The 16,913-nt window shown below is 34.1% G+C and overlaps 1 protein-coding gene across 2 annotated transcripts in view; it reads right to left on the bottom strand.

The window, feature by feature from the left end:
• SFR6 (sensitive to freezing 6) overlaps nt 1–16,913 on the bottom strand; it is a 212,951-nt gene that overhangs the window by 46,282 nt on the left and 149,756 nt on the right. For both annotated transcript variants that reach the window (XM_089798209.1, XM_089798210.1), the window contains 3 exons: nt 9,884–10,505; nt 9,731–9,810; nt 7,434–7,516 (listed from right to left, as the gene is read on the bottom strand). In XM_089798209.1, coding sequence (XP_089654335.1) covers nt 7,434–7,516; nt 9,731–9,810; nt 9,884–10,505 — 785 coding nt within the window. The remainder of the gene's footprint in view (nt 1–7,433; nt 7,517–9,730; nt 9,811–9,883; nt 10,506–16,913) is intronic.

Raw genomic sequence — 16,913 nt, 5'->3', positions numbered from 1 at the left:
TATATAAAAATCTTAAACATATACATATTTGTACCTGAAAACAAGAATTAGGTTCAGACAGCCACCTAGGATGCATATAAAAAACTAAATCAACTTAAAAGTCAAAATTGTACTTTATTGTAAATTTTTCAAACTTGAATGTCATGATAGATATTCATAGTTCAATGTTGAATTAAGAATAGCAGCATTGAACTTCATATGGCTCTTGACTCTTTATAATGATCTTCATTGTTAACATCAACATAAGATGTAGGTAGATTTGAAGAAATAAGTGTCATTTGTACTCACTAAAAGTTTGTTGTCTAGTTGACTCCTCAAATGATGAAACCGATGTATGTTGAAGCATGTGATCAAAATACCTTCTATTTCATTATAGTATTGTGTCTTTAAGCTTTATTCAATTTTGGGTGCATGGAATGTTCTTTAAATCCTAAAAAAATTCAAAATTTTGAGGTTTTTTCACTTTGCCAAGTCACTGTCGAGTCTAAGCTAGGTCACGAGTCAAGTTACCCTTGTTGAGTCCGAGTCGGGTCCGAGTCACATCACTATGCTTAAAACACACTATGACATCATCAAATAGAATCTAACATACATAAACAAGGAACATAATTGACAAATCCATCACATATGTAAAATATAAATTTTAGCTTAAGTAAATAGAAATCATAAGATTATAATGAGTCACAACATAGATATATAGAATTATAAATGTTGTCAAATCATAAATGTATGTAAGCTGAAGAACCATCAAACCAATGATATCAAATCATAAATGTATGTAAGATGAAGATCCATGAAACATATGTCTATCTATAAACAAAATGAAAAGACTAAGTCTATCTACTCTAGCAATAGCTCAAGCCTATCTATCACTTTTCCTCTCTTTTTGTCATACTAAACAAATATAAGGCCTTTTAGAGTTATAAGAAAGAGAAATGCGAAAAAAAAATCATTAAAGAAGGTGTATTTTTTTTATGTTTTTAAGTTGCCCAATTGAGCTGCCCGATTTTTCTAGCTGATTCATGGCGATTCCTGGCACAAAATCGTCGATTCGATTCACAGATTTACAAAAAATCACCTAGCTTGAATCGAACCGCCGAATCGCGTGAATCGCCACAATTCTCGTTACTATGGTTTAGAGCATCTATCTAAGTTGGCCTAGGTGACATCCAACACAAAAATTACTCTCTCATCCTAATGAGCATTTCAAACATATTAAAGACTACTGGAGCTATCCTGCTCAAAGAGGGTGATGAGGTTGTTCAATTGAATTAACAAATAATTATTGAGTGTTTGCATTAAATTTCCTCTATTATACAATTTGATTAGATACAAGTGACATCAAAGGATGATCTTACCACCATTAAGGAAAAAAATAAATCATGTTTTTTGGTTTAGAGCATTTACCTAAGTTGGCATAGCTGAACATCCAATGCATAAGCAAGCTCTCTCTCTCTCTCTCTCTCTCTCTCTCTCTCTCTCTCTCTCTCTCTCTCTCTCTCTCTTATTTTAGATTTTTCTTTAAATTTTTCTTTTTATCCTAATTGGTCAGCCCTATTTTTGCCGAGCAGTTTTTAATTTTTCTATTAAAACATCTAAGATTTTTTGGACTCACCAAATCAGAAATGAGACAGGAAATTATTTATCAATCTTAATGTTAGGAGTAAACAATTAAAAAAAATTGTTCCTTCGAAGTACGCTACATGTAAAAATGCATTAGATTTTGGATAGAAATTTGTTAATCTTTATTAAAATATAAAATAAAAATCTTTTATTTATATTATTTTTTGTTATTCATAATCTTATATAATATTTTTATTTTTAATAAGTAATATTTTAGAATCAATTAAGAAATGAGTTTTAAATTTATATAAAAATTGTTTGATGTAGATATAATCATTATAGTTTAATAAAAAAATTCAATAATTATATTTCTTTCAATTAAAAGATTAAAAATATTTATGTTATAATTGTTTTTATTTTTAAAAAATTATAAGTATTTTTTAGTTCAAATTATTTTCAATGAATAACATTTTTAAACAATTTTAATAATTATTTATGTTAAAATCTTGAAATTTGGGAAGAGATAACAAAAAAAATGAGATAATAAAAATCATTTAAATATTTTAGTAAAATTGTATCTAATTTTCAAATACAAGAATCAACTTTATCATTTCTTTGCTTCATATTTTAGTTTAAATTATTTTCTTTCAATTAAATTATAAACTTGATAATAATTTGAAGAGTCACAAGTATGTTAATAATTATATTTTATATATTATACTTTTATGAATTTAAATGATTTTCAACAATAAATAATTTATTAATATATTTATAGATTATAATTTTATAAATTTGATATAATCTTCAACATTAAATAGTTTCTTTCAACATACAATATATTAATATTCTAATTATTATTTTATGTGAAAACTATAAATATACATAACTATATATTAATTGGACTTGGAATATAAAAGTTATAGAAACTTAATTAACTATTTGTACAATTAAATAATCTATTTTCAAATATATGTTTTTATTATCTTATTTTATAAATATATTATATTTGCATTATATAAATATATTCAATATCATACCAACCATGTGTTTTAAATATTGGGATCTGATTTTAACGTTGATGGTTTCTAATATCTCATGTCATAATGATTTAGGCTTTTCCTTATGTTTGCACAATTGTTTAACAAAGCTTGGTAGAATAGGTGGTGGTTTGTGAAGGTCTCTAGAAGGAAACTTTGGAACTTTTATGACTCTGAGCTTTATGAAGATGCCTTGGTGGCCCACCTCCTTTGAATTTGATTATCTTCCCAACTCTTTTGAGGTAGGACATGTATTATTATATTTATGATAATAGTAATAATAACTTGCCAATTAACCTTTTACCCATAAAAAAATTCTAGTAACAACTAAAATTTAAATTTTATATACACCAATTACTTAATATTAATTAATTTTAATATTATATTAAATAATATATAATAGATCTGAACTATAAATCATATATAATGGAAATTTAATATTATCTATAAAAATAACAAAATTATATATATATTGTTACAGCTTTCCTCCCAAGTTAAATATTAAATATTAGCTTTTTATCTATTGTTTTAGTACAAAAATTAATATCACTAATATTAAGTACAATTAAATTTCTGATAGGCTAACATACTTTTAACGTTTGCAAAATTGCAAGCCTCTTACTTTTGGATAAGGCAGGACTATAGCTGTTACACAGCTCTTGTTATATAAACATAAGTAGATTGATATTAAATCATTTTTATTAACATTTTTTTTTTATAATGATATTTAATTTTATAAATAATATATTCAAGTATTTTATATACATAATAGTGATTAAAATTTATAAATTTGATGTAATCATTTAAAAAGCAGTATTTGGATATCCACCCTAGATCTAATTGCATATAAGAATAAGAAAGGTAATAGAAGGTGATTATTTTTTACAGATTTATTATATATTGAAATTCACAAAACATTCAAGTCTACAGTCAAAATGATGTAACCATATAAATAAACACTCAAGTATTTCACATTATTAGTAAACTTTCAGAACACATTTAGAAACTTTAATATTCACACAAAACACAAACAATAATCCATTACATGACTAAATAGAGATATTAGACTATACATGTCACAAGCATCTTGAGGTCATCATGAGTAACTCTATGATCCATTTCCTAATCAATCATCTTATTACTTAGATAATAAAAATAGTAAACTCCAACCACCTATAAACTATCATTGGCTTGGGTAAGACTAGATTGCAATCTAACATGTCACAAATATTCATATGGCTTGAAGCTCCTAGTACATCACAATAGATGGATGAGCAAATATATATACAACATGTGGACCCTCTATCCTCATCTCCATTATCGATAATGTGATTCAATTCGTATATATGGCTAAAAGAGTATTTTCTAGCCATACATACCTTGGGGGAGAAGAACTCACCAGGCTCTTAATATATAAGGTATAGTAAATAATTGCATGATTCATAACTCATTATTAAGACACTTCTACTTATAGCTCAAATAAAGTCATATGTCCTTGTCATGTACGAATCACGATTTCTCTATGGTTCATGCATGCAAACCTATTAAAAACAAAATCACCACTAAGACTCAAAGAAGAACAATAATAAATAATATATATAGAAGAAATTAGATAAAAGTCTAAAAACATGCATTCAATGAATTTAAACATATGTTTTCACTATAAGAAGCATTCCATATTCTATGACACATCAAATAATATTTTTATAACATAAATTAGAGGTTTAGAGTAAAAAAAAGTTTTTCAAATAATATTAATATTTTTATAGTTGTCTTAACAAATGTAATCTCCTAGTGCTCCTTTTGCGAAACAAGACAAACCACTTTGCCAAGGAAAAGTAACCTTCATTGGTCTCTACATGGCACTTTCAAAGGGATTTGAGAAGGGGTTGATTGAGAGTGACTCCCTCAAAATTGTAATTTTCTTAACTAGTAAATAAAATCCAAGCTAGTTAGTAAATGAACTTAATCATACATTGATTAACCATGATGAAGACCCCTGAAGATTATTTGATCTCACATCTCTATACATAGACGAACCAAGTTGCTAATCACTTTTTAAATCTTGATGTCTATAGAAATAATATATATTTGTGGGTAGATAATAATTAACTCCCTATAGAAGTTAAAGTCTCATTTTTAATGGCATCCACTCTTGTTGAAGTGGTGTTGTGTATTGCATCATGATCACTCACTATCTTGGGTCCATTAAAACATAGTAATTGAGTTTTTCAAAATAAATCACAAGATGGAAAGGCTTTGTTTTCACTTTGGACTCTTGGTACAAGATCTATTGACCAATTATTACTAGCATTCATTTTATTTTTGTCTCCACATTCTTTTAGGGTAGTTTTTACTCTAGACTTTCCTTATTTTCCACCCTCGCATGGTTTACTATGAATTGATTACTCTCTTTGTTAATCTCTTTATTGAGTGAGAACACAAATAAGGTGGAGCATAGCTCTCGCGAAAGTGGAAGATTTCCTTCATTATGTGGGGTAAGCTTTTGGCTAGGGGAATCACTCCATTTATAGAAAAATTATGAACATTGGTATGAACCTTAGGTCACAAAGTCATCCAAAGATGGTTGGAAAGTGTATTGTTGGGAATGGGAAAATGTTAGCAATGGTCCAATGTAAATTACTTCCCAAATCCTATATGCATTGGGAAAAAAAAACTCCCACAAAGCAAATCTAATTAGCACAACCTAGTGTGGAAAGGGTGCCAATACAAGATCTAGGCCTAGTGGTTTTTTCTTTGTGAATTCCTAATAAGAAGTAGAGAACTCTAATTTGAATCTGAATTTACTGGTTGTTAGAGTCTCATAATCAGTTGTAACTATAGACCTAGCATATAGGGACTTGTCACTCTCAACTCATAACATCTCAATAAAAAATGACATAAAAATTTTGGGTACAAGCTCCAACTTTCTAGGTGCAAGTTACCAATGAATTTTGTTTATTGAGTAATTTATGATGAAAATTTCCCAGAAATGGTAACTTGATCTATATTTCCTAGATTTAGAATTTCAGCTCCACAATCTATTCTTGCACAAAAAAATGGGGGAAGAAGGTTGAAAAGGGGTTTTCTTTAGTTAAACCCCTATTTTAGAATAAACCTTAAATGAAATGAAACAAAGTAAAAGTATGTTGTCATGTAGAAGAGCCTCGATTTAGAAAATAAAGTATATCATACCTTGCAGATACAATTACTTCTTTAAATGTGATCAAGTATGTTGATGCAACAAACTTGAATAAACACAAAAACTCAAAAGGAAACCATGTAAGACAAATCCTCATGGAATTTACGTTGTGATTCACCATAATGTGTGTGTGTGTGTGTGTGTGTGTGTGTGTGTTGTCATGTAAAAGAGCCTCGATTTAGAAAATAAAGTATATCATACCTTACAGATACAATTATTGCTTTAAATGTGATCAAGTATGTTGATGCAACAGACTTGAATAAACACAAAAACTCAAAAGGAAACCATGTAAGACAAATCCTCATGGAATTTATGTTGTGATTCACCATAGGGTGCATGCGTGTGTGAGTGTGTGTGTGTGCGAGAGAGAGAGAGAGAGAGAGAGAGAGAGAGAGAGAGAGAGAGAGAGAGAGGTTGATGGATGAGTGTGGATCTCCTTTCTTGATAGAAATCTTCTTTTCTTGGCTTTTAATGGGGGGAAGAAAGTAGATATATGGAAGAAAACACCTTGGTTGCTTGAGAGGAATGAAGACTTTGATTCATCATGACTCTCGACAACTTTCTTTAACTTGAAAGCTTGATTTATTGAATCGTCAAATAGCTTATTGATATCTTGGTAGCTTATACTTGAATCAAGGATTATGATACACCAAACGAGGGGAGAGGGTGTCCTTTTATACTAAAGTCCCTCCATTATAGCATTAAATTTGATTAAGTTTGACTAATCAAAACCCCTAAATTAAACCTCTATGTTGGCCCCCAAGAAATATCTAGGTCAAAAAACCCAAGGATAAGTCATACATTGGTGACCTGTATAAGGTAAACTTGGTCCAAAAAATTGTGGGGCTATTACAGATGAAGAAATACATATTACTATGAGATTAAGGCAGATCTTGAAACCCAAAAATAAATGAATTGGTCGTAGGTAAGGAAATGAATTATGGGATTGGATGAAAAAAGAAATCATGCCTAGAAATCAGGGCCAACCTCAAGTTGAAGAAAGATATAAGAGGAGTGGAGGTCCCATATTTTAATTTTAAGTATGGATTAAGTATAATTTCACATCCTACTATAGAAAATAAACTATAAAGTATGCACAAAATGTGTTCAAAATGAGAACAACTTAGGTGCTTTTATAATCAAATAAACTTATGTTATTCTATGATCACATGGACAACAATGCTTTTATGCCACTAACTGCAAAACACTTGTACAACCTTTATGATTTTTTGTTTCCTCTTACTAAGCAAAGGAATAGCCACAAGCTTCGTCACAGCTTTAAGCAATGTCCTACATCTACTTCAGAAGCAGAAATGGGGACTTTTGAGGTGGAATTGATCCGAAGAAGGGATTTGCTCCCAAGTAAACACATGTTGCATAATGGCTTCTTACAAAAACTGAAGCAAATGATCTCATAATACAAACCTCCATACGCATGTACATACATGTATGATGAATACATATATTAGTTGAAAAACGAAATAAGCACATATTTATTGGCAGCCCTAAAAACTTCATAACAAAATTTAAGATTGACAGCTTAGCATAGAGATAGGTCTTTGTAGTCTAATTTAATGATAGCAGAGTTGAATAACTGAAACTGAATAAGAAGTAAGGAGTCCAAAACATACAGGACCGTACTGTTGCCGATGTTGGATTGCAAGGAGTGAATGAAAGTCTGAATCCAAAATTGCAATTACCCTGTTTATTGTCACTGAAAAATAACTCAAATCAAATGACTATCTAGTTCTTATGATACCTGAACAAATAGAAATAATGTACACAGCTGACTCTATATGTGAAGACTTAAAGAAAACATTAACAATCAGACTCTAAAAAACGGAAACACATCCTACAAGTAGCATATCGACAAGTGAGAACCATTGATAAAAGCATACTGATAAGTTAAGTAAGACTGATACACCTTAAAAAGGAATGCTACAACTAAGATTTTGCATGAACTTCACTATAATAACACGTTATGTAGTTAAAATGACAAATGCAGTAGACAGGTGTTAGAAATAAGCTTTCACGTGTTCAAAAGTTAGACCATGCAAGTCAAGAAACATACACTGCCCATTAAAACTATGCCCTATTTTGCATGGCTTGGAAACATGAGTCACTCTTGCATTTTAGTTTCTTATGGTAAAATCTGAGACAGAACTATAGCAGGACAGGACTCCACTATCCATAACAGCCAGATTCACGAACTCAGAGGTTCTTGGCAACCATGGAAGAGTGTCCTAAGCACTCCCATGAAATTTTCATTTGCAAGAACATTAATTTCACACTACAGAATGACTCTTTAACTGGCCTTCACGAGCTGTCATATTTTTTAAACTTTCAACTAAGATGAGGACCTTTTGCCTTTCAGAACCTGTCACAGAACACTGTAACACAAATGAAGGTTGGAAAAAGCACAACACCCCAAAACATATATGTAATAGATTCTACCTTATACAGATCGCAACCCTCACCTCTAGGTGAACTAGGGGGAAGATAACTGGTTATAATGTAATACTTAAATAATCATGTGCTCATCTAAATATTAGTGGGGGGCTTATCCTACCATTTCACCAACATTAGGCTATGCCAAGGAGATGGGCCTGCATCTAGAAGATTGGAAGAACTACAATAGACATCCCTATAATACTTTGTACAGACTGAGAGACATCCCTCGGCATTTTTGACATTTCTTGTAGCAGAAGAGTGTCTTAAAAAATGTAATGGAAAAAAACCAAAAGCAAGAGGAAAAAGAGTTTCCTAAACCTTAAGGTGAGAGACTTCATTTAACTCATTTCTCCATCACTAAAACAGAGAAATGGTGGCACAGTCCAAGAACATGAAATATGCACCAATAAAATTTTCTAGAGAAGAGAAAATCAGAAGATTCAATACACAATGCAGACACACATTTGCACAGACTAGAGTCAAAAGGAATGTTTGCACAGGTCAGCTGAGAGGAACAGACTCACTTTCATTTATAATTTAAAGTTTATGATTTGAAAATGATTCAATCGTATCAAAATATTACAGATACAAGTGCAGAAAAGTGATGAAGCTACTAGTACGTAAACCAAATTTGACAAACTATCTAGACAGGCTTGTTCTGGGAAGCAACAGTCTTGCCCGATTTCGATAAATAATATATGGTGTCGATAAATTTAAAATTCTCAATGTCCATTGGCTAGATGGTACCTCAATCAAAATTTGCATAGCTCCCAAAGCTAGCAGATTTTGGACGGCTCAAATGGAGTAGCCTGAATCATCTCCTGCATACTATATATTTCCAATACACACCAAACGGTGTAGAAATCAGAACGTAGTTCTTAGTATCTTCTGCCATAAAGTAGTCAGGGAAGAGATTCAGTTGAGCCTTAAGAGGAAGGAGTTGTGGCACTCATGAGACTGGATTGCAGATAGTTGCTATCCACCTTTTTGTCTGGTGCAAGTACATTACAGGAAAAACAATTACAACATTAGGAAGAAATTAAAATGCTGGATTGGTTACAGTTGGCATATTGCATTGCATCCATTGTCTGTTTTAAATGGTCTTTGTTGTGTATTTATAAAAATTCAGAAGACCTCAAATAAAAAAATGATTTTAAATTAGCCCAACAATGGTTCTTCGTGGGTATACACTCCACTGAATTAAACTGAAGCTACCCACCATGAGAGACACTGATCAAAACATATATTTTCAATATAGGAATTAGAATATCCTAAGATATGAAACATCAAACTATTTTCCTAAACACGAATATTTGCACACACTAGTGTGCAAACTATAATACCTCTTAAAAGTCAAAAACAGTTTAGCAGAGTATATCTATCCCAGTTGCTTAGATGAGCCTTAGAATTACAAGTGATACTAGAAGTATGCCAACAAACCATGAAATTCTGTTGCACAGAAAACTACAACATTTACCTAGGTCATCTTCAGCTGCACTTTGTGCACAACCAACAGCATCCCACCAATCAACTCCAACCGAGAGGCTCCACCAGAACCTGCATAAGCACAATCAAAATCAAAACCCTCAGAGTTAAAATTAAAGAAAGCAGAGAAAATAATGGTGCATACCTATCTGCTATAGCTCGCTCCCAGGCTGCTGAGTTGCTTTTTCCTTGAATATTTGTAACAGCAGGTGGTAAAATACGCACAATCTTCAAGACACTGCAGTCTTTGTTGTTATCATGCCAAACAGAAGCTAGACAACAGCTTGTAGAGGAGAAAGCAGGTAGTGCAACAGAAAAACCAACAGGGGCACAGTAATAGTCTATATTAGAGAAGTTGCTGCCAGAGAATAAGTATACATCACCATAGCGAAAAGCAAAAGCAACCTCTCCATCATGACCCGAATAGCAAATTTTTGCAAGCATCCGTACATCATTGTTTTCATTAATATCCTCGGTGCTATAATGTTCACCATTAACACCATCAGAATCTCCTGAATTTTGGCCTCCACACAAATTTCTTTGTGTAGCAGTTAACCGAGAAGATTTAAAGCCTTTCATTGGAGGTATGCTTTGATTGACAGTATATGTCCAGATAGTTGCCATGGGTGATTGTCCACCAGAATTAGAACTAGAATTTTCAAAAAGGGGATGGAGAGCAACCTGTTGGTGTGAACTTTCCCATCGCTGTACTCTCCAGCCAGTTAGAGAGGGCCCCTCATCAGGATTATGCGGTGACATATATTGTCCTGTCCATAAAGAAAAATTGTAAAGATAAATTACCTACTTTCAAAAATACAAGCATTATCTTGTTGAGCTAATTTATAAAATACATTTAACGGAAACCTGAAGATCCATCCAACAAATCCCTGTACATGGAAAGAAAGAATTGTTCAATTAATTGTAAAAATAAATTGATAAGAACAATAACTATAATCCTTTACTGATGAAATAGCATTGGTTACATTACCTAGCAGCCCAACATTCCAAGTATCTATGTTTCCTGAAAGAGGATAACAGCAAAGAAGTAACCATGTTCTAAGATCCAACTATGCCAATTCAAACATGGGTCTCTGATTGGAGAAATTTGGATTCTTGTTGATTGTAAACAAGTATGTAGGGTAGTACATTCCATACGCAATCAACTTATTTTCATGGAGTTTCTTCATAATGTACAAAGGCTTATTTAATATACTAAAAGTAATTTGAACTCCCTTTTCCAAATAGAAACTGGGCGGGTTCTATGGATGTTTTGACAATTTACAAGATTTTCTTTATAGAATTCAATGGTCTTACATGATCTAGTTTGATGACTTAAATCTCACAACCTCAATGCCAACCTCTTCATACATGGTTTCCAGAAGGAATCGGAGCTGTACTCATGCAAGAAAGACACCCAATAGCCTTCGAAAGTTGAAAGCTCACCAAAGCAGAAAAACATTACTCAATATATGATAAAGAGATGTTAGCCATCATGCGTGCCTTAGCAAAATTCCGTCAATAATTAGTTTGTGGAAGATTCATAGTAAAAACAAATCATAACAGCTTACGATTCATCTTAAATCAAAAGGATCTTAATGATCGACAACAAAAGTAGGTTAGCCAAATCCAAGCTTATGATTTTGATATAGAATATGTTAAAGGAGTTAATAATGAGGTTGTGGATGCTCTCTCAAGAAGATCCCATATAAATAGTATTACAAGCATCTCCAAGGACTGGAAGAGAGACATTATAGCAGAATACGCTAAGGATCTCCAAGCACAAGAAATATTAGATGGAAACTTGCCCAATGAAGATTTCAAAGTCTGGGACAATATAATACTTTACAAAGGAAGAATATATTTAACTCCACAATAAAAAATTAAAGGTAAAATACTTAAAGAACATCATGACAATCCAGTAGCAGGTCATCAAGGATACTATAAAACATACAAGCATGTTAGAGAAATATTCTTGGAAAGGGTTAAAAAATGATATACTAAAATATGTACAAGAATGCATAACTTGTCAAAGAAATAAGGTGGAATTGCAACACCCCGCAAGATTACTACAACCATTACCCATCCCAAACCAAAAATGGGAAAGCATATCAATGGATTTCGTAACAAGACTTCCAAAGACCCAAGGAAAAGACAGCATATTTGTGGTCGTAGACAGAGTTACAAAATACGCACATTTTTTTGCCATATCAACTGAATACAAGGCACACCAAGTAGTTGAATTATTCTTTAAAGAAGTTTTTCAACTCCATGGGCTCCAGCAAAATATTATAAGTGATAGAGACAGCAAGTTTCTCAGCAAATTTTGGCAAGAACTCTTCCATTTAATAGGGACAGCCCTAACCCCCAACACAAGTTCTCATCCTCAAACTGATGGACAAATAGAAATTGTCAATAAGTGGTTAGAAGGATACCGCAGGAACTATGTTACAGGACACCAACATGCCTAGATTAAGTGGTTGCATTTAGGAGAATATTGCTATAATACTACTCACCACATGTCAATATGAATGAGCAAATTTTGAGGAGCAAATGGACAGCAATGTTGGCAGGACAAATGATCTAGCACACGTTGAGTTAGAGGATATATCTGAAAATGTTGTTTCCCAAGGTGCTGAAAAATCAGAAAATTCTATGGAGGACAGCCCACTTGTGTTCAAAGGAGACGATCAAAAACCATTGTCACTCCTTGACTTATTGGATATGCTTTTGGTCAAAGAGGACAAGATTGTCCAAGTGTTGACAAGAATAGATGATTCTTCCAAATTGGTTGAGAATCTCATGCGGAAGGTTGTGATAGAAGAGAGACAACGGAATGTATGTGGCGTCACAAGTGCTCTTTTACATACTATCTTTGAAACGTTGAAAATGATGAAATATGAGTACTTGAAAATATTAATGGATAGAGATCTAGCAATAAAATTTGGAAGGGACAAGGATGTGGCGTCACAAGTCCTGTTTTACATACTTTGAAACGTTGAAAATGATGAAATATGAGTACTTGAAAATATTAATGGATAGAGATCTAGAAATAAAATTTGGAAGGGGCAAGGAGAGTGAGGTGGATGAGCTATGCCTTCAATTGAGCTTAACACATTTTTCCATCCACAAAACTGAAAATCAAACGAGTGGGTCAGCCACTTATGAAGAAGATAATCGGGGTTCAAGGGTACAAGAAATCATGCAAATCATTTAAGGAATTCATGAAGTGGGTAGATGTGAAGGCAAACAATGTGATTCAATCACGTGTTCCCCATTTGAAACCTTCTATGGTGAAAACAATTCCATGGATCAGCAAGTGGATGAGTCTGAAAATTCTGATTTTTATGACAGCAGCTGTACATCTCCACATGAGCACATGGTTAGTGATACAACAAGTGAGGATAATGCAGAGATGTCAATTAATGGTGAACCATTCTCTTACGAAGACTTAGACATGAGCAAGAGTACTTATGGTGGGGTAGGAAGTTCAGATTTGTCCTTCACATGCACTCAGGAATTTTTCAGCTTACCCAGAGATTTATCACCTAGCCCTTATGAGATGGCCACGGCCTACTTGTTGATTGGTGATTTTTCTTGTTGGGATATTTCCTCTATCAGTGATTTGCCTGTGTATGTTGGTAATATATTCGCTGACTCTATTTGGCCTTCCAAGGTCAACGAGTTATTTGCAAGTGAGTGGAGAGATCACACACTACCCTACATTCCACATGAGGTGTCTACATTTTTTATTCAATTGGGTATTAAAGGCAGTGTTAGCACTCATGATGTTGGTGATTCACCAACCACTCTTTCATTTACCCAGGATCATATTGTTTGGGAAGTCGAGGATCCAGGTGTTAATAGTATTTACATCTAGCGGATTATGTTGTGTTGCTACATAGACACATGATTATGATCTGTGTGTTTCAGCTTTCTGACTTATCAGAGTTCTGAAGATTAGGACTACTCTTTCACCAGAGTGGTATGGTGATGGAGTCGAATTGGCCGGATCTATCATTGACATCGGAATAGATATTACAGGAGCGGTACCGTGGTGCAGGTATTACAAGAACTGGTCAGTGGTATCTCAGACAACACACGGGTCCTCACTTGGGATCCAAGTGGAGCATCCCTAGGTATTGCCTTTGGTCGGGGAGCTAGATGGAGAGTTTGGTTGCTATCTTCTTGGGGAGGATATGGGTATATTGATGGGCCCCCGTCTTCACTTGACACTAAAGACTCACAAGGTCACTCATGGAGTAAGGTTTTCATACTGACTAAGTGTATTGGCACACAGGGCAGTAGCACATGGCAATTGCTGTCCCTTTATGGTGAGACATGGGGTCTTGGCATTCAGTTATTTGGCACAATGATTCCTATTGTACTATTTCACCATTTTGAGTTTGGGACGATGCATGCCGGGGTACATCAACTGAGGCGAGTATGGGATCCTAGCATTTGATTTTTGTAGGTATGAGCGTATTGCTTGTAGGCAAGCAATCTTTGAGAAGGGAGGCCTTGTAATATTCCCTTTTTCTAGGACATTATAATTCAGTGTTGCCGACTCACTTCACCTAGGTTTCGGGGGTGAGAAGGTTCTTTACGAGGTTCCGTTCGAGATTTAACCTAGACATTTCCAGTTTCAGACCCATCAAGACAGTTTTGACAGGTTGTTCAGATACTTACTATTTTTAGTAAGTAAACAGAGCTCAGTATTCTTGATATCTCAGTGTTGGTTTGGAAGCATCTCGCCAATAGCTTTCCAACAAGCTATTGCACATGGTTATCCGAGTTCGTTTGGTCAGTTATTTTAATCCCTGACGATTATATGGTTTTTTGGCTAAGCGACTTTTAAAGTTCATTTAACTTGTCACTTTATTTTAAAAAGGTACTATGTTCACTTAAGTGACTAAAGGACAAAAAAGTGCTTCATCCCACATTGCTTAAAAGAGCGTGCATCACATTGGGAAAAGTGATAAAGGAACATCAGACTTCACATGGGATGTTATGAAGATTATATTATTTATAACGAATATTAATCTGGAGCTGAGAGCAGTTGTTAGTTATTTCTTCGAGGACGCAAACCCTTGAAGAAGCATTTGAAGGTTGGACACAAACCTAGCCTTCTTACAGGTTTAATCTACATTGCCAATTTGACTGTCATTTCTGTTTATAAGATTGGATTCTTGGGATTGTTGCATGTTATTGTATTGCTGTTGTATAATACAGTAATGTTAATGGACAGTTATTTGTATTAATCTGCTGGTTTATGTATAAACTTCTAAATATTGTGGAAATAAAATAATCTTTTCTGAGTTTCTTGTATGCAAATGTGTTGGTTAGAAATCGATTAAAGCTCTGGAATTTATATTGAATATTGGTTTTCTGTTCGGATTTGCACTTTTTATCATAGGTTTTTGGTAAAATATCTGGAAAGGGGTATTACAAAGCGGATGACGGAAGCAGTGGAGATAGCAATGGGTGCCCAATAGCGACCTACAGCAAGGTGAGAGATAGTGATGGGAGAGGTTGTGGAGACATTTCTCGCTGATGTAGCGACTCATGCTCGCCAAGAGGTGGCCTCTACATAAACACTTGCCTTGGATTCAGTGGTAAAGACGCTGGAGAGCGTCATATCCTTCATGAGAGTGGGATGTCTAGCGGCCTTTACAGTTTGTTTTGAGGAGCGCGAATGGCCAAGTGTAGAGACTGTGGAGATGCGCCAAGATTGAGCCACTACGAGGGAGACAAGTATAGAGAGACACATTGAGACTCAGATTGAGGAGATAGTCTGAATACATAGGGATGCTTATTATACCCTTCGGAGGAGTCAAGCAGACCAGGTAGCAATAGAGAGGGCTCAGGAGGAGTCAGCTGCTAGGGTAACAGCAATGAAGGCAAAACTGGCTATAGAGAAAGCAATTTGGGAGTCGGAGAGAGCATCCCGGGTATCTGAGAGGATAGCATTTTTGGCCGAACACAATCAGCTTCAGTAGGTGGCAGCTAAGAAGGAGAGGGAGCTTGGAGAGATTGTTGAAATGATGCAATCAGCCTTGGAGATTCCGATGGAGGCTGAAGCAGATTTGAAAGTACGAACAGGAGCTAACACATCTATAAAGGACGTTGCCATACCTAATTACATCTATAAACAAGGATGGTCAGGGTCTACATAGCATTGCAATTGATAATTACATTTCTAGTACAAGGGTATAAAAGTTGCCCCTTCAAACTGGCTTAGATAAATGCTCAATATTGTGCTTTATTTCCATCATTAAGTGTTCCACTATTGTAACTCTACTTCAATGATAGTGTACTTTCATTACATTATTTTTCATAGCCAAGATTAATTGTCTTATTTCATCGAAAATAAAGTGTCTTTGAGTGAAGTTACACAGTAAAGAGGAAACTATTTTCTTTTAATATAGAGAGCATTGTCCCAACTAAAGTGGACAATAACATTGTTAGAGCAATATTTCACTTAAGATTAACCACAAGGAATCCCTTTCTTTTTGTGAAGATTAAAAAATTGCTAAAAATTATAGAGGATCATATCTCTAGTTCTAAGAAATCGAGGTTAATCTTCCATTGTGCTTTGGCATTTCCTTGTGAGTGGGTTGGCAATATTGGAATATTGCACACCAAAGCCCTATCATGAAGTACTTTGCTTAGAAACTAAGCAGTGGAGTTACCGGTCTGTGGTGTAGGATTTGATTCGCATAAATGTATTCCTTTGATTGATTTGCATTCCTTTGTCAACAGCTTGGTGTGCTCAGTTTGAGGGCAATGTGTATGAGTGCTACCAGGTGCTCTCCAATATCAATTAATGAGAGCTTTAAGAATCTTGCTCTTTTAACCAAGTCCCATATTTGTACATTGACAATTTACAAGTCATCCTTACAGATGGATACCTCGAGACCTTAATATTTTCAACCTGCCTGTGCTTTCGAAGCATGGGGTTACTGGCGATGCTCAAATATATTTTTCTGAATCCGGATGCTTAGAGATTGAGAAAGAAGGTAGTGGTCCTGGTACTCCCCATTATGTGTAGGTTAAGGAAGCACTGTCAGACTATTTTTCTAGGTTGCTTAGTTTCTTTATCTGGTCTTTTGGGGCTATTTTTTCCTTTCGTAACCTTGGTTTCTGTATGGCTTTTAAGCCTTGTAACGATTTCCCCA

This window comes from Cupressus sempervirens, chromosome 8, assembly GCF_028749045.1.
Source record: "Cupressus sempervirens isolate cs-2001-9-10 chromosome 8, ASM2874904v1, whole genome shotgun sequence".
Taxonomy (NCBI): Eukaryota; Viridiplantae; Streptophyta; class Pinopsida; order Cupressales; family Cupressaceae; genus Cupressus; species Cupressus sempervirens.
Note: the sequence above shows the minus strand (reverse complement) of the source record. Positions and strands in the feature narration are given on the sequence as shown.